The sequence below is a fragment of the Rhizophagus irregularis genome, chromosome 5, assembly GCF_026210795.1.
Source record: "Rhizophagus irregularis chromosome 5, complete sequence".
NCBI lineage: Eukaryota > Fungi > Glomeromycota > Glomeromycetes > Glomerales > Glomeraceae > Rhizophagus > Rhizophagus irregularis.
In genome coordinates this window covers 5,047,744-5,072,539 of record NC_089433.1, presented here as the reverse complement: position 1 = coordinate 5,072,539, position 24,796 = coordinate 5,047,744, and the positions used below count along the sequence as shown (strand labels likewise).

The 24,796-nt window shown below is 24.9% G+C and overlaps 4 protein-coding genes across 4 annotated transcripts; all 4 read left to right on the top strand.

The window, feature by feature from the left end:
- Positions 1 to 1,897: 1,897 nt before the first annotated feature.
- OCT59_025630 (uncharacterized protein) lies at positions 1,898 to 3,331 on the top strand (the record flags this gene model as incomplete). The annotated part of the gene is made up of 3 exons (XM_025329431.2): positions 1,898 to 2,321; positions 2,373 to 2,586; positions 2,710 to 3,331. The coding sequence occupies 3 exons, from the start codon at positions 1,898 to 1,900 to the stop codon at positions 3,329 to 3,331; spliced, it is 1,260 nt and encodes a 419-aa protein (XP_025189649.1).
- A 1,463-nt stretch (positions 3,332 to 4,794) lies between these two features.
- Positions 4,795 to 8,601, top strand: OCT59_025629 (uncharacterized protein; the record flags this gene model as incomplete). Its single annotated transcript, XM_066139865.1, has 9 exons — positions 4,795 to 5,363; positions 5,451 to 5,805; positions 5,875 to 6,111; positions 6,189 to 6,608; positions 6,678 to 7,424; positions 7,491 to 7,617; positions 7,687 to 7,935; positions 8,003 to 8,149; positions 8,225 to 8,601. The coding sequence occupies 9 exons, from the start codon at positions 4,795 to 4,797 to the stop codon at positions 8,599 to 8,601; spliced, it is 3,228 nt and encodes a 1,075-aa protein (XP_065992212.1).
- A 6,590-nt stretch (positions 8,602 to 15,191) lies between these two features.
- On the top strand, positions 15,192 to 16,600 carry OCT59_025628 (uncharacterized protein; the record flags this gene model as incomplete). Its single annotated transcript, XM_066139856.1, has 12 exons — positions 15,192 to 15,203; positions 15,277 to 15,293; positions 15,397 to 15,410; positions 15,492 to 15,560; positions 15,646 to 15,690; positions 15,768 to 15,833; positions 15,912 to 15,983; positions 16,070 to 16,114; positions 16,190 to 16,234; positions 16,315 to 16,356; positions 16,423 to 16,491; positions 16,587 to 16,600. The coding sequence occupies 12 exons, from the start codon at positions 15,192 to 15,194 to the stop codon at positions 16,598 to 16,600; spliced, it is 510 nt and encodes a 169-aa protein (XP_065992211.1).
- A 4,770-nt stretch (positions 16,601 to 21,370) lies between these two features.
- Positions 21,371 to 22,795, top strand: OCT59_025627 (uncharacterized protein; the record flags this gene model as incomplete). The annotated part of the gene is made up of 1 exon (XM_025329432.2): positions 21,371 to 22,795. One exon carries the CDS (start codon positions 21,371 to 21,373, stop codon positions 22,793 to 22,795), a length of 1,425 nt encoding a protein of 474 aa, XP_025189651.1.
- Between the last annotated feature and the right edge of the window lie 2,001 nt (positions 22,796 to 24,796).

Here is a 24,796-nt window from a genome sequence, read left to right as displayed (position 1 = left end):
ACATGTCAGAGTCAAGTTAGATGAACCTATCTCAGTGCTTGGTAATAAACTCCATGGAAAATTCTGTACAGGAGACATAAGATGGAATCCAAACATATGTGTTATCAAAAAAATGATACTCTCACCTGAACAGCCTCCTACATACCTTCTTGATGGACCACATGGATGATTAGGTGTAACCAGATGTGCATACACCCGAAAAGAGCTGCAGATTGTTCCTAAAAATGAACGTCTTCCACCTGACTCTGTGATAAGAGGACAACCTGAAAGATTTGTTTCTGAGCAGACTTCAGCATCGCATTAAGAAAGGTCAACATCAGTACTTGGTCAAGTGGGAGCGATATCCAGACACTGAGGCTACTTGGGAACCTGCTGACCAGTTGGAGGAGGATGTTCCTGACTTAATTCACAAATTTTGGGAATAAAAAAAAAAGAAGAATTAAAGGGCCTTATTTTTTGTCACCTTGATTAGCATCAGGAACTATCAGGATAAAAACATAATCTTTTCATATATTATGACAATTAATACAAATTTTATAAATACCATTGTCTTTAATTTTCTTTTTATAAGAAATACACTTAGAAAATATTCTAAATTTAAATCACTTATTTTGCTTCACTAAAAAGTATATTGTAATATTAAAAAATTACTATATATAACAAACAAATACAGTTTAAAACATACCATTCTACATCTGATTTTCTTTAGTAATATTATCATTTAGCTTTAACTTTCTTAAAATTTATATTTTATAAATTCAGTTTTTGATATCTTCTCATCAAAACTTCTCTTGATTGTAAATTAGGATACTTTCTATCATCTTTAATTATAATATATCTTCAAATTCATTAAATATTTTATCAAATTCAAATTTGAATTAAACATATTATAAGTATTAAAATAATAAAAAATCACTGACACAAATTTTCTGAAATAATATGAAAAGGTCTTCCCAATGTATATATTTAAGGTTATTTATCAGCATTTTATTCTTTGCTGAAAATTTTTTATTAAAAAATTTATCTGAAAGATATAATTTACCTGAATCTGCACCTTCAAATAAAAAATTATTAAATGGTCATTACCATTTTTCTATTTCTTGTAGTTTAACCGTTAATATTTTATTACATGATTATCATTGGAATTTAAAATTTAAATTATCATCAGTTTTATTCAAAATTATTTAAATTTTCCTAAATAAAATGGTTTGCAATTATTCTCAAGATAATTTTCTTTCACAATTTATATCACAAAATACACACCTTTATTCAATGAGATCTAATTCTTTGGAATAGTAACTATATATGGTCTATGTAATACCAAAAATACAAATGCCTTAAGGTAATCCAATTTGTTCCAATTTGAATTTAAAAAGTACTTTCTCATTTGTCAATCTAAACATCCTTTCAATTTGTAATCTCCAATAAGATTCCGTCTCATTCCATATTTTATTTATTTAATGATTTATAATCATTATTGTTAATTAATTCTGTTCAAGTATAACTACATAATCTCTAAAATGAAATCAAAAGGATAAAAATATTTTTGTTACAAGTATGTTCAAATTTATTCTATACAATACATAGAAAGTTTCCCATTTCATACATATCCCTGAGAAAGGAAGTGGATTAAAACGAGTAAAATAATAGTAATATAGATAAACAAATAATTTAAAATTTATTAAAAGGTGATTATATCAATATAATTGGTGATAGATTATTAAATAATTTTACAAGTGTTACATAACTAATGAATAACCATGTAACATCCCACATACTATCAATTTCATGTATTAACCAAGATTGGTCACATACGATCATTTACTTAATATTAATAAATTCATTTTTTTGCTCATTTTTATTTATCTGGCTTTTGAATAAACTAAAATAAAATAAAATGGAAAAATTAAGTATTGAAGGTCTTACTTATATTTTTAATGAATTACGAACAGATAATAAATCATTATATTCCTGCCTTTTAATTAATAAAGAATGGTGTCGTTTAGTAGTACCTATCTTGTGGGAACGATATCCATACTCTAATTGCGAAGAATCACAAGAAAAATATTGTAATACAATACTTTCCTGCCTACCAACATCTTCAAAACAACTTTTGATTGATAATTATATTAGTTTACCTTCAACGATTCTTTCAGAACCCTTAACATTTAATTATGTCGGCTTTTGTAAATTTCTAAGTAATGATATTATAGATAAGATTATGAATTTTGTATTTGAAGGACAAGCTTTAAATGTTAATTTTTCAAAAAATTATCTTTTAAGTCAAGAAATTTACAAGTTATTCATTAGACAATGTGAAGGTATTAAAAGATTATAGTGGAAAATTTTTCTACCTTTGTCATCATTTTCAGAAGCTTCGACAAAATGTTTTTCTCAACTCCATGATCTATATATTGATCTCTCTTATGTAACTTCCAATAATATTAATGATATGGCACAGATTTGTAAAAATTTGAACGTATTATATGTTGACTGTTATTCTCAGGGTATTCCTGGATTAACTTCTTTAATTAATGCACAAAGAAATTTAAAAGAAATAATACTTAAGTTTCGTACTAAGGAAAGGTTATGTGAGGAATTAGATGAAGCATTAGCAAGAAAATGATGTACAATCAATAATATTACTTTATTTTGTTCGGTTGGTGTTATTTCACATTCATTTTTAACATCACTTGTCAATCTAAAAAGGTTATCAATTTGCTATAAACTTAAAAGTTATGAAGGAATTGAAGAATTCAAAAAATATTTAGCAAATACAATATTCCCAGATCTTCGGTCTCTCATTATTAATGATGATTCATCATGCTTTAAGGAATTGGCAATGTTAATTGAAAAAACCAAAGGAAATATTTCGGATGTATCTATTAAAACTTTGGATATATCAGTTGAGAATACAGGAATGTTACTAAAAGCAATTTCTAATCATTGTCCAAAGATAGAGCAATTAACTACACATCTTGGACCTAACGATTTGATTTATGTTAGATCATTATTAATGAATTGCAAAATTTTAGTAAGACTATCTCTTGATAGTCTTGGTAGTTGCAATGAAAATTATGGTATAGGAGATGAATTATTAGATATATTAACTAAATTTTCTCTAAAAACTTTAACTCATATAACAATCAATGGAAATTTGGTGTATTCTATTGATGCTTTTGAAAAATTTTTTGAAAGTTGTAGGGGACGTAAATTACTTTATTTTAATATCAATGGAAAACGTACTATTATAGAAAAATATAAAGATATTTTTAAAAAATATTATGAAGAAGGTATAATAACAGGTTCAAATATCATTTTAATGTTTTGATTTGTTTAATAGCAAGTTTTCAAATAAAAATCAGAGGATTCTTCATTTTAATTATATTGCAAGGAATATGACTAAGTTTATTCATTATATAAGCTAATAATTGTTATTGAACTACTAGTGTTTGTTGTTTCATTACACAAAGGAACACTGACATTTTATATTATTTGTGTATTAATCAAATTATGCAAATTCTCTATCATTTATTTGTAAATGATTATTCCTTTTTAAAACAATAAAAAGATATTATTGGGCGTTTTTTATAAAACTAGTAACAATTTTGTTGATCATTTGTTGATCATTTATTTTTAAATTTATTATAAATTTTGTCACGAGATTTTCTATGGAAATCATTTCTCAATTTGTTATTAAAACACCTGCTGAATTGCCTCGAAATTGAAAATCATTTCTCTTTTTATAAAAAAATTTCCTTTTTGGTAAAAAACTCTCAAATTAATCTTATATAACTTTATGTAAATGACAATGACAATGTCAATGTCAGTGACAATGTCAATGTCAATGTCAATGTCAATGTCAATGTCAATGTCAATGTCAATGTCAATGTCAATGTCAATGACAATGACAATGAAAAAAACTTCTAATGCCAACTTTTCGCAAAAACTCTTCCTGTGCCACTGAAAATACCTGTTAAATTGAGACATCATTCAATATTTGCATGTTTTCATTTGTTTGCTGATCAATTTTACTATTATAATATTATTTACTGTTGTAGCATTTTCGCTATAATTTAAAAAATTTTTAAATAATTTTAACAAAAAACATTTTATTGTTAATTAATAAATTATAGTTTTTCAATTTAATTTTTAAAATGTTAATTTTAAAATAATACATGTATTATGACAATTTCTCTCTATAAAAAAAATAAAATAAATAAAATAAATAATAAGTAGAGGTTAAAACCATCCAAAAAAACCTTACTGGGTAGTAAATTTTATATGTATTTATTTATCCATTCCTAGGAAATTTTGCAGTGAAAATTAACTATTGATTATATTATATAATAAACAGATTTGAAAATTTGAGTAATTCAGAAAGATTTGCATTTTTCAAATTAGAAAAACTTTTAATTTATTCATAATTTTAATATTATTTTACAATTGTAATAGCAGGAGATATAATTTGGTCTATCGGTCATATATGTAATACGTATTACCAATTTAAATATAGGATTTCTGATTTTAATATTGCAACAACATGTGATCATGTATTACGGTTATTAACAAAGAATTTTTTTATTTTTTCAGCTGATTATTTTTTTGTCTTTTCATATACAAAAACCTAATAAAATAGAAGTAAAATTTTATTTTTTTTCCTTAATTCGTGATCCGTATATAAAGTAGTGATCGACATATATAAAATCCGGGGATAATACGCATATGCGATTTTGCGTCTTTTAGAATCTCGCGTTTTTTACATACCCAACTTCTTTTTTAAAGTCAAAACATATGAGTAAAAGTAAAGAATACATTACAACACTTATTTCCCCAGGCAAAATTGTAGAAAATTTACATTTTGGTCCATTTTGTCATAACTGGTGGCTTGCGCGACCAATAAATAAGAATCCTACGCATACTCCTCTCCTTCTGATTCGTTTAGGAATGAAAACTCATACAGTTTTAAAAAAATGTGACTTCATAATTACCGTTGTAAAAGATACTCAACATCCAAATTCTCCTGGATTTTTGTGTTTTTCTGAAGAATATAGGTCAGGTGTGTGCAGTTCACCAACAGAAGCTATTAACACCTGCTATGAAAAAGTTTTTCGTTCAAATGCAAAGTTCCCTGGTCCACAAGTTATGGGTTTTGACAATTCAAATATTATACAACAATTACTTGATGATATTATATTTCGTCCATATATGATTAGTCTTGGAAAATTGAACGTAATTGTGCTGGGAATGGGAAAATCAAAAAAACCAGAATGGAATTATGCAGGAGAAGGATATAAATCCGTCTTTCAATCCCATTACAATGGTATAAAATCAGCTTTTATTCAAGAAATAGAAGATGAAGAGTGTGTAGTTCAAATATATACTAATGATACTTTGATAAAAACGTATAATGCTATTGATCCTAATGAAGTTTGGTTATGTATTGGCAGACTTTCAAATTATTCTGGAAAAAAAATTTTTGGGTTAGAAAATCCGTATACGCAAATTTGTATTCAACAAGCACAAATTCCTTCTTGCACGGTATTGGACTGGACTTTAGAGGGAGTGTTAGAAAATCTTTATAAATATCATTTGAAAAGAAGAATTTCATGTGAGATCAAATGGCATGATTTATTTAATAAATGGTTAAATCAGAAAAGTGATATTTTAGAATTACGGAAAGCTATTTTAGATTCATATCCATCTGGTTATGAAATTAATGAACGAGAATGGCGTGCTTGGAGAGCATTTGTTCAAAATGCAGGATGTACTAATATCACCCCCTTCAAAAATGGAGAATCTAAAGTTAGTAATTATGCAAAAAAATGAGTTGACTTTTTTATTTATTATTGACAAATAATTTTTTTAATTTAGTTTGAATTTTGGACGAAATCAGATAACGTTCAAAAAGATAGTACAACATTACAAATACTTTATGAATCAGGATTCCTCCAACAAAATCCATATTATCAAGAAAATCAATCTCTTACATTTTGGCAAGCATTTCGTAACGCATTGGAAAATACAAATAGAGGTCCAAATGGTCAAAGACGAATTCTTTCAATTATTGCTACAAAATTTACCTATCAAGAACTCAGATCAAAATTAGGGGTAAGTGTACTGTTAGTGTATACTACTACAATGCATGTTATCAAAATAATTGAACTAATAAAAATATAAACTTACAGGTAGCTGCAAATACAGTATCAAGAGCCCGCCAATATGCACGTATTAATGGACCAGGTGCACCTCAAGCAAAAAAACCTATTATTGTCAAAGACAAATTAGGACGGGAAAAAAAAGAAAATTTAGAACAATTCTTTTCTGATAAGGCTAATGTAATAATGAGTTCATACAAAACAGACACCATTACGCAAGAACCAGTTCATTACCTCAAAAATACAAAACAAGATCTGTGGGAAAAGTTTCATGAAAAATATCCAAGTGGAGTAAAACGAACAACTTTTTATAAGCATTTGCAGGGCAATAGATATATTTATCGTGAGAATCTTGGTGGTTTGTGTTCAATATGCAACACATATGGCTATGAAACATTTGATGAACTTACCAAACTCATTCAAAATCATGTTAGTAATCTTCATATCCAGGTAATATTTTTATTCCTATAATTGATAAAAAATAATTATATAATATTAATTTCTAATAATTTCATTTAGAATCAATTATTAGATCAAGGAGAGAAGTTAAAACGATATCTGAAAAGGGAATATGAGTCACATTTGACTGTAAATTCTGATGGTACAACAGCACATAACCAATGTATAAACCGTTGCCTTCCTTTTGCTTTTGGTATATGTAATGAACAACATACTCACACATGTTCAGATTGTGATGCACTTTTTCAATTCTTCATTGATATTGAAAAAAACACTCCAAATAATATTCACGAGGAAATTTATGAATTACGAGATCAAATTTTCTATTATTTGAGTCATCAGACGCGAAAGGTATTTCTAAATTCTCAATTTAACGCGAATCTATTAGATTTAGATGAAAAAGGAGCTATAATAATAGTTGATTATAAGATGAAAATCTTACCCAAGAGCGCAAGAGAAACAAAAAGTGCTTTTTTTGGGAAAAAAGGATGGGCTTTGCATTCAATTCTTGTCTATACACGAAAATCTGAAAGTCATCAATTGGATATTCAAGTATTTGATCACTGGTCGGCCGATACATGCCAAGATGCATGGTTCACAGCTTCTTCACTACATGCAGTTATTGAATCGCTTGAAGTCAAACCAGATTGGGTTACTTTTCTTTCTGATAATGGTCCACATTATCACAATGCGGACCTAATGTTAATTCTAGGGCATTGGAATGAATGGTACAATATTTCAGTAAAAAAATGGGTTTTTTTAGAAGCTGGAGAGGCTAAAACATCAATTGATTCTCACCATGCCCAAGTGTGTATTGATTGTTCAAATAATTTAGGAAATCACCATTATTATTTATTGAATCATTGGTTACAGATTTCACATGCGATAAATCGTTATGTTCGATTGGGGTTTGATATCAATGAAGGTGTAGATATAGAGAATGCTATTCAAGGGATTTGTGGTACTTTAGTAGCACATTTGGAACCAGAACGGAAAAAGGGTATATGTGAGAATACAATTTTGAAGTTATGTAATACTTATTACTGAAAGCAATTACTATGATTTATAGAATCAGGACGAAAAAAGAAAAATTCAATACCAGGAAATTCCAATTGGTATGAGTGGTCCTGGCCGACAGAAGGTGAATATGCAGGATTTATTCAGGCTCGTGCAATGCCTAATATTGGAACTTGGAAAAATTTTGAGCCGGCTAAAATAGCACAATTTGAAAAAAGACCTCTTGAAAAACCTAATCCACAAGTTTCAGATCACTCAATTCCAACTTCCGATTGGAATATTCCATTACCTCATAGATCAAGTATATAATAAATTGATTTTTTTTTCTTTTTTTGCAATTGTTTTACATTGATTTTTTTTTATATTAGAAATCAATACAAATCGTCTTACTATTGAAGAATTGAAAAAACAATTGAAGGAATATGGCATTGACACAGATGTAAGCAATAATAGAGTTATATTAGCAGAAATTTTACAAAATAAATTGAACGATGAAATATCACCACAAAATATAGGTAAATCATTCTTACCGTAAAATTGTGATTATATTATCTCAAAACTAATTTTCTTTTTTTCTGAATGAATAATAGACGTTTTGAATACTGAAATTATTGATACTGATTTGGGTTCAAGGCAAGTTTTGAATCACACATCGAATTTTGCATTATCAAGTGGATGGGCCTTAAAAGAAAATCAGAAATTTGGTAAAAAAGGAGGAGGTAAACGAATAAGCAAAAATGTTATTCCATACCTTGAGGCATATTTCTTGGCCGGAGATATAAATAAAAGTGAAAAGTATACAGCTCAAGAGATGCATAATGAACTGAAAGGTTTAGTAGAAGAAGGAGTTTTAGAAGAAGAGGAAATTCCAAAAATTTCTACAATTAGTAATTGGATTTCTCGATATGCACAAACTCATCGTAAATTGAAAGCCCAACAAGCTTTAGCACTAGTTGACAGATCTTAGTAAATAAAGAATTTGACAAATGAATAAAATTTTGTAAATTTTTGAAAATTTTTGACGTTAAAACAACATTTTTTTAAGTTTTTTTGCCATAAATTTTATAAAAATTATTGAAATTGCGAATTTACTTACTATATTTATAGCCAGGAATCTGACGACCCGGCTAGTAAAAGTTTTTTTTTTGTTTACAAATTCAGTATGAAAATGCAAGAAATTTATTCATATAGTATTCTATTATTAGTATATAAAATATGATGTTTAGGTCGTACAAGATGGTGGTGCTAGCTCGGTCCAAAATAGCTGAATTATGGCTAATTTACTATATTTATATATGATCGGCACCCCACATCGGAATATCGATATTCTCTACTTTATATGCGGATCACGAATTAAATATAAACACAAACATATTTAAATTAAATAACTCAGAATTTAAATATAAACAAATATTATAGTTTGTTTACACATATTTCAAATTATGGTTTGAGCATTTTGGCCAAAGTAAATCTTGCTCTTTAATTAAAAGTAGTTCAGCAAGTTTGAAGCTGTTAAGATATTAATCTACATGAAAGCACAGTTAATATTTTTGGAGTTATTTACATTTTTACATGATAGTACTAAGTTACAAATTTTTTTTACCTTCAGAGCGTATTTTGGGCAGTTTAGTCAAAGTAAATCGACTTCTTATATTAATTGAAAGTTTTTTGGCGGGTCAAAATCTGCTTGGATATTAATTTTCATGAGGGTACAGTTAATACTTGAAAGGTTATTCACATTTTTCACAATGGAATTTTATTTTTTCTGTTTTATCACTTTAGAGCGTATTTTCGGCATTTTAGTCAAAGTAAATCGACTTCTTATATTAATTGAAAGTTGTTCAGCGAGTAATAATCTGTTCGAATATTGGTTTTCATGAAGGTACAGTTAATACTTGAAGAGTTATTCACGTTTTTCACAACAGTACTCATTCACGAATTTTATTTTTTCCGTTTTGTTACTTCAGAGCGTATTTTGAGCATTTTAGTCAAAGTAAATCGACTTCTTATATTAATTGAATGTTGTTCAGCAGGTAATAATCTACTTGGATATTATTTTCACGAAGGTACAGTTAATACTTGAAGAGTTATTCACGTTTTTCACAACGGTACTCATTCACAAATTTTATTTTTTCCGGTTTGTCACTTCAGAGCGTATTTTGAGCACTTTAGTCAAAGTAAATCGACTTCTTATATTAATTGAAAGTTGTTCAGCGGGTCATAATTCGCCTGGATATTAATTTTCATGAAGGTACAGTTAATACGTGAAGGGTTATTCACGTTTTTCACAATGGTACTCATTCACGAATTTTATTTTTTCTGTTTTGTCACTTCAGAGCATATTTTAGGCACTTTAGTCAAAGTAAATCAACTTCTTATATTAATTGAAAGTTGTTCAGCGAGTTATAATCTGTTTGAATATTAGTTTTCATGAAGGTACAGTTAATACTTGAAGGGTTATTCACGTTTTTCACAAGGATACTCATTCACGAATTTTATTTTTTCCATTTTGTCACTTCAGAGCATATTTTGAGCATTTTAGTCAAAGTAAATTGACTTCTTATATTAATTGAAAGTTTTTTAGTAGGTCATAATCTGCTTGGATATTAATTTTCATGAAGGTACAGTTAATACTTGAAGGGTTATTCACGTTTTTCACAACGGTACTCATTCATGAATTTTATTTTTTCTGTTTTGTCACTTCAGAACGTATTTTGAACATTTTGGTCAAAGGAAATCGACTTCTTTTATTAATTAAAAGTTGTTTAGCAGTCAAAATCCAATTTTCATGAAAATGCAGTGGAGTAATTTATATTTTTTATGATCATACTATATTATGTAATATTAAATAAAAATTTAAATTTTAAAAATACATTAAAGAATGTAAATTTATTTGCAATTCAGTAAAGCATTATTATTTAAAATTAAATTTAATATTACAATATAAATTTTTCTTTATTTTTTACCATACAAAAAAATTGTATATGGATTATAGAATCTACATTTTTATATTGGTAATATACTAACGATCTATGAAATCGGCTGTAAAAGTCACAAATTGGACAGATGTAGCTAAAAATTGGCTATCCGATTTTTTGCCAATTTTTACTTATTCTGATTCTTTTTTTAACGCGTTTATTTATTAAGTTCATAAATGATTACATAATTAACATACTTATTCTGATAATAGGCAGTATATATAAAGTAAATTGCATGTTTACAAAAGGTTAACAATAAATGTGAATAAATGAAACTTAATAAATAAATGCAATGTATGAAACATTATAAATTAATGAAATATATTAGTATTAAAAAACAGATGCTATTCTATTATTTGAATTTAATAATAAATATATGAATTTAATTAAGTACTTTAAAATGTGGAATATTAAAAAATATGGAGATTTTATTTTTTTATAAGCATACAGTATGAATATACAGTATAAAAAAAAGATATATCATTTTATTGTTTCAAAATATAAATGGATTAATGGAGTTTTTTTCTTTATATAAATCATGTTAAAATCACATCGCAAAATATCTTTTACAAAATAAATATAATTTCGTCCATATTATGTTTCTATATTTTCATATCAATTTTTATTATTTTTTTTTTTGCCACTATTTTATTAATAGAAAATTTAAAAACAAATTTTTATAGTGATAAAAAAATTATTAAAAACACTAAATAAATAAAAGAATTACAATGATGGAAAAAAAATTGGCTTTGACTGAAAAAGGAATAATATTCATTTAAAAAAAATTTGTAATTACAAAAACTGAAAATAACTGGATAGCTGCATCATTCATTCCAAGAGGATGGGAATAGAAAAATTATTATTAATACAAACTAAGTTTTTTTGTAAAAAAAGTGATTAAAAATTCATTAACCGGAAAATTATATTAGCAATAAAGAATTGTGTATAATATGACCCGACCGCCAATCAAATAACATGGACAGATCATGTTACATACAGATGGTGGCCTAAATGATCCGGCCACTTTTCAAAATTAAAAAATTTTTATATGTTTTATAAAATGAAAATAAAAATTTAACATGTTCATTACGCCTTCCTTTATTGAATTTTACAAAAATTTAATAATTAATTCTATATCCATTCGCGAAAATAACAGCATTGACCCTCTGAGGCATACTATCAATTAATTTTCGATAATATTCAGGAGGGAGATCATCCCATGCAACCTTGCTTGACGTATACTTAACATTATCATCATATCTAATATTTTATTAAAATCAATACAAACTATTATATTTATATTTATCTTTATATTATTACCATTTAACATGTTACAGGATTAATTCATTTTAATCATTAAATATAATATTTCTTTAATAAAACTAATAAACTCAAAATAAACCATAAAATTTATTATTTGATAAATATACAAAATACAAATCAACTTTTTAATATAAACCCTATTATATTACTTAAAATATATATAAATAATTACTGAATAATGCAATAATTATATTATAACTCACTAACAATACCAAATTACCCTAGTTTTATAATAAAATGAAAAAATGAAATATGAACTGCAATAATTATATTATTCTCTCAAATTGTGAAGACTCTTACCAGAAAGTTTATTAAATAATCTTGAGAAAGCTAAAATAATAAATATGATATCTTTACCCTAAATGTTTGTTCTAATTTTGCAAAATAGTTAAATATTTTTATTTATAGAGGAAAAATTCCTTTAAAGAATATACTATAAATATTAAAATTTTGATTGTCGCTGATTTACTTTAGTCTTTGAAATTGTTCAAAAGTTTACGATCATTTTTGATTGAAAACAAAAAAGAATAATAATAATAATTGAATATAGAGGCAAAATTATAACTTGATATAATAAAACAAATTTTGTGCTTGACATTATAAAATTTTTGTAAAAGATTGATGTCTGGATTTTCCATGACAAAAAATATTTTAATAAAAATAACCAAAATAAAATATAAAGTCGATTTTTATTGCAAAAATTCATTTGAAGAGACAAAAAAAAAACACTTTTTATTATAATCTATTTTATTATTGACTATATATTGAGTTCTTTTACATGTTAAGTTTCTTTTAAATTGATACGGTATAAAGTGTTCTTATCCCAAGTTGACATACTATAAATTTCTATGAATTGGTATAAATTTGAAAGGTTTACATGAATTACCGTAATAAGTAAACTATTGTCATTGAAAGTCAAATTAAGCTAATATTTAATTTCTAAATGACGTAAAAAGTAATAGAATTATTTTTGAAATGAAATCCTGCTTAAGATCTAACTCTTTTTATCGGTGATCAACATTTGAATATCACCTTGCATTTTCTAATTTTTCTAATTACGTAAGATTAATATATAATTCAGTTTCACAATTTTATACGTCATTGAAATACAAGAATACTTATACAAAATAATTCATTATCAATCACTCCCACTTAATATTATACGGTTTAACTAATTTAAGAGATTTAAAGTTTGGAGTATTTAGTTCATAATTGTCTGATAAACTATGTTGTAAAGATTCGTTAAAAATTCTACATTTTACCACAAATTAGAATAATTTTTTTTATTTTCGTTATGTGTACTAATTTAATCATTAAAATTTAAAACAATAAGAAATGTGAAAATTATTTAGATTCGTATAGGACTCCCGAAAAACATTAAAATAGGTAAGGTCTAGCACTCCAGCAAAAAAAATTTACTATTGGCTGTACGTATTTTTTCAGGGCCGGAATTATGATAGTGTCGGCCAGTTACTAAAACAGGAAATAAAAATTCTGGCCAACATTATCAATTTTTAAAAAAGGTATTTCAGTATTTTTCGGTGTCCTTTTTGTCCTATTCGTGTAATGAAAAAATTTTAAATGCTACTTAAATGCGAAAATATTTATTTATAGTAATTTTATGAAGATACTTTAAGTTTTCAGTAAACAAAGAACATGTGAATTGTGTGATGTTGCACAAGGTTGATCAATGGACAATATTAAAGTTTGATGTTGCACGACTAATTTTGTAAATAAATTTTTTTTTTCTTTTTATTGCTCACCGTTTAAATAAAATTCAAATAAATGACTATACTATTGGAGTCATGTCTACCATTCGAAGAGAACTAGTTTATCAAGCAGCTCAAAACGCAAATGCATTGGTTGACTATAATATTCACAAGGACTTTCACGACCAAATTGAATTTATGATACAAACAATTCTTGCTGATAGTTCTCTTACGGAAGATGAAAAAACTGCAGCAATAAGATTAATTAATAAAGAATATGACCGAGATAAAATTATTCATAATTCAGGAACAAAAAAAATTTGTGAAAATTGCAACAAAGAATGTTTAGCTACATTATATTGCGAATATTGTGTTCAAGATTATTTAAAAGCAAGATTTTCAAATTGGACATCTGGAAATAATGATATTGACAACTTAATACAAAAATATCAATCGGAAACGCTTGGACCAGATTATATAGTTGAATGGATCCCTTATAATAATTTAAAGAATATTGAATATTTGACTAAAGGCGGATTTTCTAAAATTTATACAGCAGGATGGATTAATGGACCATATGAAGAATGGGATTCTAAAAAACAGCAATTAGAAAGAACTAAAGTGCCTGGAATACAAAATTTTGTAGCAAGTGTAATACTTAAAGAATTAGAAAATATTGAAGGCGCAAGTCAAAGTTGGTTTGAAGAGGTTTGTAATCTAATCCTATTTTAAATATTTGTACTTAAATTTCTTTAATTATTGACAATAAATTTTTTTATAGGCCAAGTTACATTTAAATATTAGCAATAAATATCCAAGGATTATTCCATGTTATGGTTTAACACAAAATCCATCAAATAGAAATTATATGCTTGTAATGAACAAATTTGATGTAGATTTAAGGGAATATTTACTACAAAATCATAATCAACTTACGTGGAAAGAAAGAATTAAAATTGCTTTTTTAATAACTGATGCACTTTATTGGATACATGAAGAGAATTCAATTCATAGAGATTTGCATTCTGGAAATATATTATATTCACAATTTGATGAAACTTGGTGTATTAGTGATCTTGGATTTTGTGGTCCTGCAGATAAATCACCAAAAAATATATATGGAAATCTCCCTTATATAGCACCTGAAATTATTTCTGGAAGGAAATATACTTTTGCATCTGATATTTATAGTATTGCAATGCTTATGTGGGAAATTTCATCTGGACGACCTCCTTTTAATAATTATGAAAATGATTACTATCTTGCAATGAATATAGTCAATGGTATAAGACCAAAAATAGTATCAGGAACTCCTTTAGAATATAAAAATCTAATGAAACAATGTTGGGATGCTGATCCATTAAAAAGGCCTGATATTCTTACACTTAGAAACAAAATAAGCGAAATCAATGCATCATATAAAAATACAACAAATGAATTAGATGCAAATAGCAACTTCGAAACAAATAACTTAGAAACAAATTATACAAGCAGCAGATTATTTACAAGCAAAATTCATCAATTTGAAAATTTTCCTGAACCAAGAAATGCAACAGAAGGTATTATATTTATTACTAAATTTTTTATTACTAATATTTTTACTAATATTTTTTTTAAATTCATTAATAATAGAAGAGCAAGAAGGTAATGTAAAATTAATGGGTTTATTTATTTATGCTAAAATTTTTTATCAAAAACTTAAAAATTTATTTTATTTTTAATAGCATTTCACAGTAAATCTTATAAATTTAGCATTCCCCATAATAGTAAGTAATATTTTATTTAATTTTTACGTATAATAGTAATATATTTTAATTAATAATAATATATTTTTATTTTTACTTTAGTCAATGAATTTAATAATTCAATTAATCGAAATTATGATAATACACCTAAATCAAGTAGTATTTCAAAAGGTGCAGTAATTATTATTAAAATTTTTTTTGACAAAACCTTTGAATAAAATATTAACATAATTCTTTAAAATGTATAATAATAAAGTATTGTCTAAAGTATTTATGAAACTAAAAATAAATTCAAAGAATGGTGAGTAAAATCTTTAAAATACAATTGGTTAGTATAAGAATTTTGTTAAATATATTAGTGTTTAATTAAAATTATAGATAACTTTAAGGAGAAAACAACACAACAACAAATTAAAAGACAAGATCATATTGATCATGTTAATGGTAACTAGAATATATAAATATAATAATACTATTTTTGATATTGTAATAATGATTATTAATTTCTTTATTTTATTTTAGACATGCAGATTGAAGAATTTGTATCTGAACAACTTGTATCCCAAATTGAACAAAATAATCTTACAATAATTGGTAAGGAAGAATATTAAGAAATAACAATTGTATAAAAATTATAATAATTTATATAATTTAATATTTATCAAAAAACAAATTTATAGATAACAAAAATGAAGTAAAGGGCAAATCTAAAAGAATTTATTCAGGTTATTATGATGGGAAAATTTTTATTATTTAAGATAAACTATATTAAAAACAAACTTTTTGTTTATTTTAAACAGAAGATAAAAAAGAAGATTTAACTGATAATGATAAATCCAATAAGGGTAATTAATTATTTTGATACAACATTTTATTATATAAATACTATAATAATAATAATCAATATTTATATAAAATATTATAGCCAAATTTCAATATATACAAAGAAATTATATTTCAAATGATGGTAAGAGATTATTATTTATTCCTTTCATTACTGAATTAAACATAATTATATTTATAATATATATAGACGAAAATGATATTTCTAATAATCCAAACTTACATTCGGAAGATCAAGATGAATTTGAAATTCCAGAAGGTAATTTAATAATTTATCACCATTATTTGATTTTATTTCAATAATGCTACAAAATGTTGACTTTTTTACGGTTTATTTATTTCCATTTTTATTAGATGGTTTTGAATAGGGTATATTTTATAAATTTTTAAATTAAAAATCTATTTTTATTATGATTTTTGTCAGAATTATTTAAACACTAAGTCTAGAGTAGTGAATTTTACACGTTACTTAGTTCGTAATTTAAATAATTCATTTCATTTTATTATTTATTTATTTCTTTATATTTTATAATTTGTTCAAATATGAATTTGCAATAAACTTGAACAACTTGAACTAAATAATAAATAAATAATCATTATATTCTATTAAATTAAAGTCTGTTACAATGCGAAATTAAAATATTTTATATCAGTTTAGTGTCATTATTTAAAATGTTCTCTTTTTAATTTTTTTTTTAATTTTTTTTTTTAAATTGAAATATAAAAAATAAATATATAAACCGAGAAACTAATAAATTATATTTACAGTAAGTTGAATAATACTATTTCTTATTACTCAAAGACTGATTATTTGATTGACTTATCAATAAATATATTTTTTAAAAAGTTTAAAAAGATTAACTTTAAGAAATCTAATCGCTTTCAATTTTTACTATAGAATATGAAATTTTTTTTTAAAAAATTATTTTTTAGAAATGTCTAAAAATATGCATAAAATGTCCAGTAAATACGGAATGAATAACTTAAGAACAAATTTAATTTATTTCCTGAGACTTCATTCGCAATGTGAATTCCAGAAACGCTAAGTGAAAAGACTAGATCTGCATAATGTCAGTTAGTATATGATAGAACTCTGATTGGTATTATAAAAATATTCATACAAAATATGCTCTTTTTACGAAATGTAGTAACAGTAATAATTTATTCTTTGAAAATATTAAACGTGACCTTTTCAATTAGTTTGCTCATTTTTTTATACATTATTTTACTTTTGCTATTGGATGATGGTAAAACAAAAATAAAAATATAGATACACAAAATGGTTATGAAGGAAATAACACGACAGAAAATTAAAAGTTAAGAAATTTAAATTTATATCTGGTAAACTAACCAATTTTGTTTCGCTATAATTACGTATCACAGCGTTTTGATTGGTATAATTATTTATTATTATTTTTTTTTTTGGTTAGACTGATGATATTAGCTTAATAGGTTAATATTGTTTCCTAACTAACAGGTAATATGGATATTTTTCTTTAGTGAGATTTTTTTTAACAAGTACCGTGTAGTACGGAATTTTTGGAAATTTGACCAACTATACTTTAATAATTTCGGTATTAGTCTGATATCACTATTTTTTTGAAAAAAATTATCATCAGCCAAGAATAAACAAATTTGTACCCATATCGAATATTCTCCTACCATCAAGTCCGAAACAGTAAAATATCGATTTATAATGAATTTTTTTTAGCACTACTTAATCTTTGGTAAAAGTATACATAATAAATTTACTAATGATGCAAAATTATTTAATTGATACGTAAAGAAAATTAAAATAATTATATCAGAATTAATTAAATAATAAATTATAGTTGTTACATCAATTATGTTAATCATGTTAATGGTAATTATTTTTTTTTATGGTTTAAAACTGTTTTTTTTTAGTTTTTTTTAAAAGAAATTATTTTTATTTTACAATTTTTTAATTTTATTCATTTTTTTTTTAAAAAAACAAAAGTTTCTTTATTTAAACTGTTATATTTTATTATTACTATTATTTTATAAAGAATGTATATCTAATATATTTGGCAAACTTTTTTTTAGAAAATTATTTTATTATGTGATTAAAAAAACTCGGTGATATTTAGATTACCTCGTATAAATTAATTGAATTTTGTAACGTATAGGCAGATTTGTAATGAATGTCCAATCACTTTCATTGGCTATATCTAATATCACAATTTTTCGCTAAAATAATATTACTTTTATTAATGTTATTACAATTTTACCACCAAAAGTGATTACAGCTTATTTTCAAAATAATATTATTTGCATGCACAATTTACTATATAGTTTTGGTGCAAAGTAACGAGTTTAAATCCACAATAATTAAAATTTTAACTTTAACACAAGTGAATAGTAATTAAGAATAAAAATATTTGTTTGTGTTACATTCAATATTTTATCAAAGATTGGTATATATGGTATATATGTGACTCTAAATTTTTTATCAAATACATCATATGTTAGATACATTATGATGCTTGACTTTCTTTTTTATATTATTAGTTTATTTTAGTTTAATATGAAAAAATGTTAATCACGATTCTATTGATGCAATGTGAGTCATACTGTATTTTTTAATAATTTTTTTTTCTTAGATGGATTGCATACATAGTTTATAATTTCATGTAATAAGCTATACTGTTTTTCATTCTTACATGATTTGTGTATAAGTTTATAATATTTTGTAATAATGAGCTAGACTGACAAAAGCTGAGTATTATGTAGTACTTTTCAACTTAATGTGACAATTTGAGTTATATCATTTTTTTATATTTAAGGTTCAAACTTCTATCAATAAACATTTATTATTTGCCTTTTTGCTTTCTATGAATTTTTACAAATAGAGATCTAGTCTAGCAGAAGACTGAGATTTATTAATATACAAAGATTATTAGAATTATTAATCTACAAAGATTATTAGAACCAAATACAGTACTTTTATTAAGGTGAGTTTGTTTTATTTTGCAAAGTGTGGGTAACTCCTAATACTTCCCATGGTCACTTAGTGAGAATTACTGTTTTGACAACCTTGGTAACCAGCCCAAGCTCTCATTTCAGGTGCCCTAACTTTGTCGTTGATAAAGTCTGCTAATTCTGGAGGAGGAATTGGCTATGTACCTTCTTTCATCACTAAATAAAATTGAATTCACTACTAACAATTTCTTTTCATAATAGGTAAGCATGTTATACAAAAAAATTAACTAGATTTGATATGAAGCCATTAATAGGGGTTACTTACTGAAATTTCACAACCAAATGTATCACTTCAAAAAAAGACAGTCATAGTTTCTGATTTTGATAAAACTTATGTTAATAATTTAGTATTTAAAGAAACTTTAATTAATTATTTTAAAAAAAGAAATCTTTTTAGAACAAGAAATTTACATGCTATATATTAGTCAATAAAGTAAATTATACTGCATTAGAATTAATAAAAAATTTGCAATCAAATTTAATTGAAAACTGACTTGATATATCAAACAGATTTTGTGAATGATTCTTTCTTAAAATAAATAAATTGTTGTAAAAGTTTCTACTAAAAATAGTCAAAATAAAAGTGTAAAATACTACTAATAAAAGTTAATTCCTATTGCAAAATTCATTTTAAGACTTATTTTATTATAACTTATCTTTTATTAAAATTCTTTTACATGTCACAATTCCTTTTAAATTAAAATATTATAAAATAATTCAGACCTAAGAAAACAAGTTACTGCAATACTATATATCTATAAATTGTTATATGCTTGGTAACACTAAGGTTGAAGCAAAATTTGCTAGAAATTTCATGTGTTGGGCATACTATTAATTATTATTTGTTTCCAGTCACTTGAAATGATGACATGAATTATCTTATACTCAGTATATTATAGTTTCCTTTAATTATTAGTTTACTGAAGTTCCTAACTTGAATGTATTATACCATTTATGTATTAAATTAATAACATAAACTTTAACATTATTAAACTTCTATAATAATGTTTTCAGCCTTTTAATTTTTTGATAAAAATTTCTTTCAAAATGTAGTATCCTAATGTTGATAGGTTTTCTTTTATATATGCCATATATATATTTTTCTGAACTGTATAACTTTCTATATAAAAACTACAAATCAGTATTTTTCTGAGTTGTATGACTTTCTATATAAAAACTAGAAATCAACCAAAATTTTTTTTAACTTCCAAGGAAGATGCTTTTTCTTAAAATTGGGAATTCAAGAAGAATGATATCAATGATAGTATATATTTTATAAGAATAACTTCTGCTGTCCATTTAGCTTTTCATGAAGGAATGTATATATTATTATATAAATTATTAAAATACAAATTAAACGTACGTACTGAAATTCAAAAACTTATTCATTGAAGCATCCAGATCTAATTCATAATTTTCTTCCATTTTATTCCATCATCCATTCAATAATTTGACAATAAAACTTGGTTTAAAGTAAATATCCCTTTAAGATTATATCATATTAGAACAGACTTAATTAATAATAATTATCATAAAATTTTTGAAATAATAAATCAATTTTTAGTTTTACTATAATATAAGCATGTTCATATTTTTAATAGAATCAGTTTTATATTAATATGATATTAAGGTGTCCTAAAAAATTTATTTCATACATAATTTAAATCATTTATTCGTTTCATTTTTTTTAATCAAAAATTCTTGAATATTGTTGATATTATTGTTAAACATTATTTCAAAGTATTATTTGAATTCTTGAAATGGTTTGTAAGCTATAAACAATATAACAATATAAACAAATGATAGCCGGTTAAGTTTATCACTATCTATTAAAATTCATGGTTGACACAATATGTGTAATCTTTTATGTTAAGAAAATAATGTAAACTCCGCATGTTGTAGCACAAAATAAATTTGGGATCATTGCACATTAATTCAGTTTTTACATAAAATTACGATTACATACATAATTTGTATAATTTGCATACCTTTAGTTATACTTTTTTACATTAAATTACGATTACATACATAATTTGCATAATTTGTATACATTTAGTTATTTTATTTCATTATATATATACATATATATATATATTCTTAATCCTTATTCCTTTTTTTAATAGATAATATAAATAAAAATGAAAAAATTAAATATTCATTGTCTTATTCTTATTTTTGATGAATTACGAGCAGATAAAAAATCATTATATTCCTGTCTTTTAGTTAATAAAGAGTGGTGTTATTTGGTGATTCCTATGTTATGGAAGAATTATCCAACCTATTTTATAATGATAAGTGAAAAATCGAGAGAAAAATTTTCTAATATAATACTTTCCTGTCTACCAAAATCTTCAAAACAACTTTTATTAGAAAATAATATTAAACTGCCTCAAACAATTCTTTCAAAAACCCCAACATTTAATTATGTCAGCCTTTATAAATTTTTAGAAGCTAAAATTATTAATAATATTACAAATGTGGTATTTAAAGATTATTCGAAAAAAAGAAATCTTTTGGAACAAGAAATTTACAAGTTGTTTGTTAGTCAATGTAAAGGCATTAAAGAATTGGAATGGCAAACTTCCCAACCTTTACCATCATTTCCGGGAGCTTTGACATGTTTCTCTAGACTCTATAGTCTACAGGTTGATCTAAGTCATGTAAATTCCAATAATCTTTATGAGATGGCACATATTTGCAAAGATTTGGGTGAATTAACTATTTGTGGCTTTTCTCAAGATGTTCGTGGATTAACTTTTTTAATTAATGAACAAAGAAATTTAAAAAGTATAACACTTAATGCTAAGAAAGAGTTGTGTCAGGAACTAAGCAAAGTATTAGCAAGAAAAGGTCATACAATTAGTAATCTTTCTTTAGTTGGTTCGTTTGGCTTTATTTCACATTCATTTTTAACATCACTTGTCAATCTAAAAAAGCTAAAAGTTTGCTATTGTTTTGTAAAATATGAAGAAATTGAAGAATTCCAAGAATATTTAGCAAATTCGATATTCCCAGAACTTCAATCTCTAGAAATTTATTATAATTTATTATGCCTTAAAGAATTTGCCAAGTTAATTAAAAAAACTGAAGGAAATATTTCAAATATCTCTGCTTTATCTTTTCTTAATTTTAACTCATCCGCTGAGTATACAGGAATTTTCCTAAAAGCAATTTCTAATCATTGTCCAAAGATTAAGAATTTAGCTACACATATTGGACCTGAAGATTTGAAATATGTAAAATCATTATTAATTAATTGTAGAAATTTAATAAGTTTAAATCTTGATAGTTTAAGGGAAAATAACAATAATATAGGAGATGAATTACTAGACATTTTAACTAAATTTTCTCCAAGATGTTTAACTAATATAATGATTAGTGGAGATTGGAAGTATTCTATTGATTCTTTTGAAAATTATTTTGAAAGTTATAGGGAACAAAAATCACTTCGGTTTATGATTAATTGTTTAAATGGAAATAAAATTACACCCATACATATAGAAGTTGTTAGAAAATACTATGAAGAAGGGATAATAATAAGTTCAAATCTAATTATTAAATGAGCTCAAATTTTCTGTCATATACCTAATTAAAGATATTACGCTTTATATTAAATGAATCAGGCAATTTGTTAAATACCTCCCATATTCTTATAAAAAATTTGAGATGAAAACCAGAGGATTCATATTATAGGAAAAAGAGTTGGCGATAGTCATTCGTACCACATTTTTGTTATTTGTACCACTCTGGCCAACATTATGCACTGACACATGATATTGCTTGGCCAAATTTTCCTTAGTGGGTATGAATAACAAAATGACATACGTCCTTAAATTTTATTAGTCAAATATTCACGAATTACGTAGTAGGTGTCATAAAATTTATTTCCAAATTTTTGTTCTCTTTTATGAATAAACTAAAATTTTAATAAAATTAGGTATTGATTTTTAATTCTTATTTTCAATGAATTATGAGCGGACAATTCTTTAGTTAATAAGAAGTGGTGTCATTTAATAGTTCCTATATTATAGGAAAGAAAAATTTCTAAACCAATACTTTTTCCTGTCTACTAACCCCTAGAAAAAAGATAGAGAAGAATATTAGTAAACATTCATATAAAAATATTCTTTTATTGGCATACCTTATGTCCATTTCTTCTTGAAACTTAAAAGAACCAGAGAGCCATACTTTTTATAAAAAAATTAAAAAGAGTGTCAGTATACGTTCTTAACGAAAAAAATGCAAATTTTTTACAAGAAAAAATTCCAAAACTTACTTTTCAAAAAAGTTTCTAAACTTGTTTTCGGATACACAAAAAATAAATAAAAAATAATAAAAAAAAATATATATAAAAATAAAATTCAATATACATAATTAAATTGAATAAATTTAACAACACGTCTATCCAATAAACAAAAATTAATGAATATACAACTCTGAAGAAGGTAGTGGAGGTAATTAATGAGTTGAGAAAAGAAGAAAGAGGCTGCTAAAAGAAAAAATAGAAAAGGAAACTGGGATAAGGAAAATTAAGATGGTTGGAGAGTGGTTAGTGGGATGGAATGCAAAGCTGTTTGACATACAAGACTTCATAAAAGAAGGAAAAGGAAGACAAAAATGTGCAAAATAAGCATGCTAGGTTAGATAAAAAAAATAAATCATATATATAGTTATAGAAATAGGAATTGATAAAGTAGTTTAGGGCATATTACAGATAGTAAATGTAATTATCAAAATGTATTTCAGCGAGTTATAATAAAAGAAAAATACTAAAGATTGCAGATCTGACTCAGATATTTCAGACACTAGTTTCTGCAGCTTTGGACAAGTTTCACTTCCAGAGAAAATTGGCAAAATCTACAAGAAAAACTGAAAAATGAATTGTTAGTAATATTCATTAAAATTGTTAAAAGAAAAAAAATAAAATTACTTTATCAATATCTCATGACCCAGAAAGGAAAATGAACTGTTAATAGTTCGTTAAATAAGAGCAATTAAAAAAACCAACTCACCAAAATTAAGAGCCAAAAGAACAACCTAAAAATTTGCCACTCAATTCTTTAATGCTTTTACATTGACTAATTCTTTTTTTCTTTTTTTCTAAATTATTGATATTATTTAAGTTTAAAATTTCATTGTTAAATACCAAATTTATAATATTACTTGTAACTTAAATTTACGATGGTTGATATTATTAACTATTAGGGATTGTGAATGGATTGTTTAGAGTAACCTCCCTGGACCTGTTAAAACAAAGTAGATGCAAGATACGCTGGGGAAGAGGGATTTTATTTTTTTTTAAATTTTTGTTAACAATGTTAGTTTCTAACATTCTTTAATTCCTTTTTTTTAGAGAACACCAGATTTATGGGTTCCAGACTAGTTCTCTTCATGAAAATTTTTTATTTTAACGAATTGTTATTAACAATTCTTTTTTTTTCTAGGTGATTTTCAATACGACAAATGTTTAAAATTTTTTATTATTTCATCATCACATGTTTCTAATCATTTTCTAAGTAGTTAAGTAGTTTCAATTTTGATAATCTTCAATAGTAAATTATTGT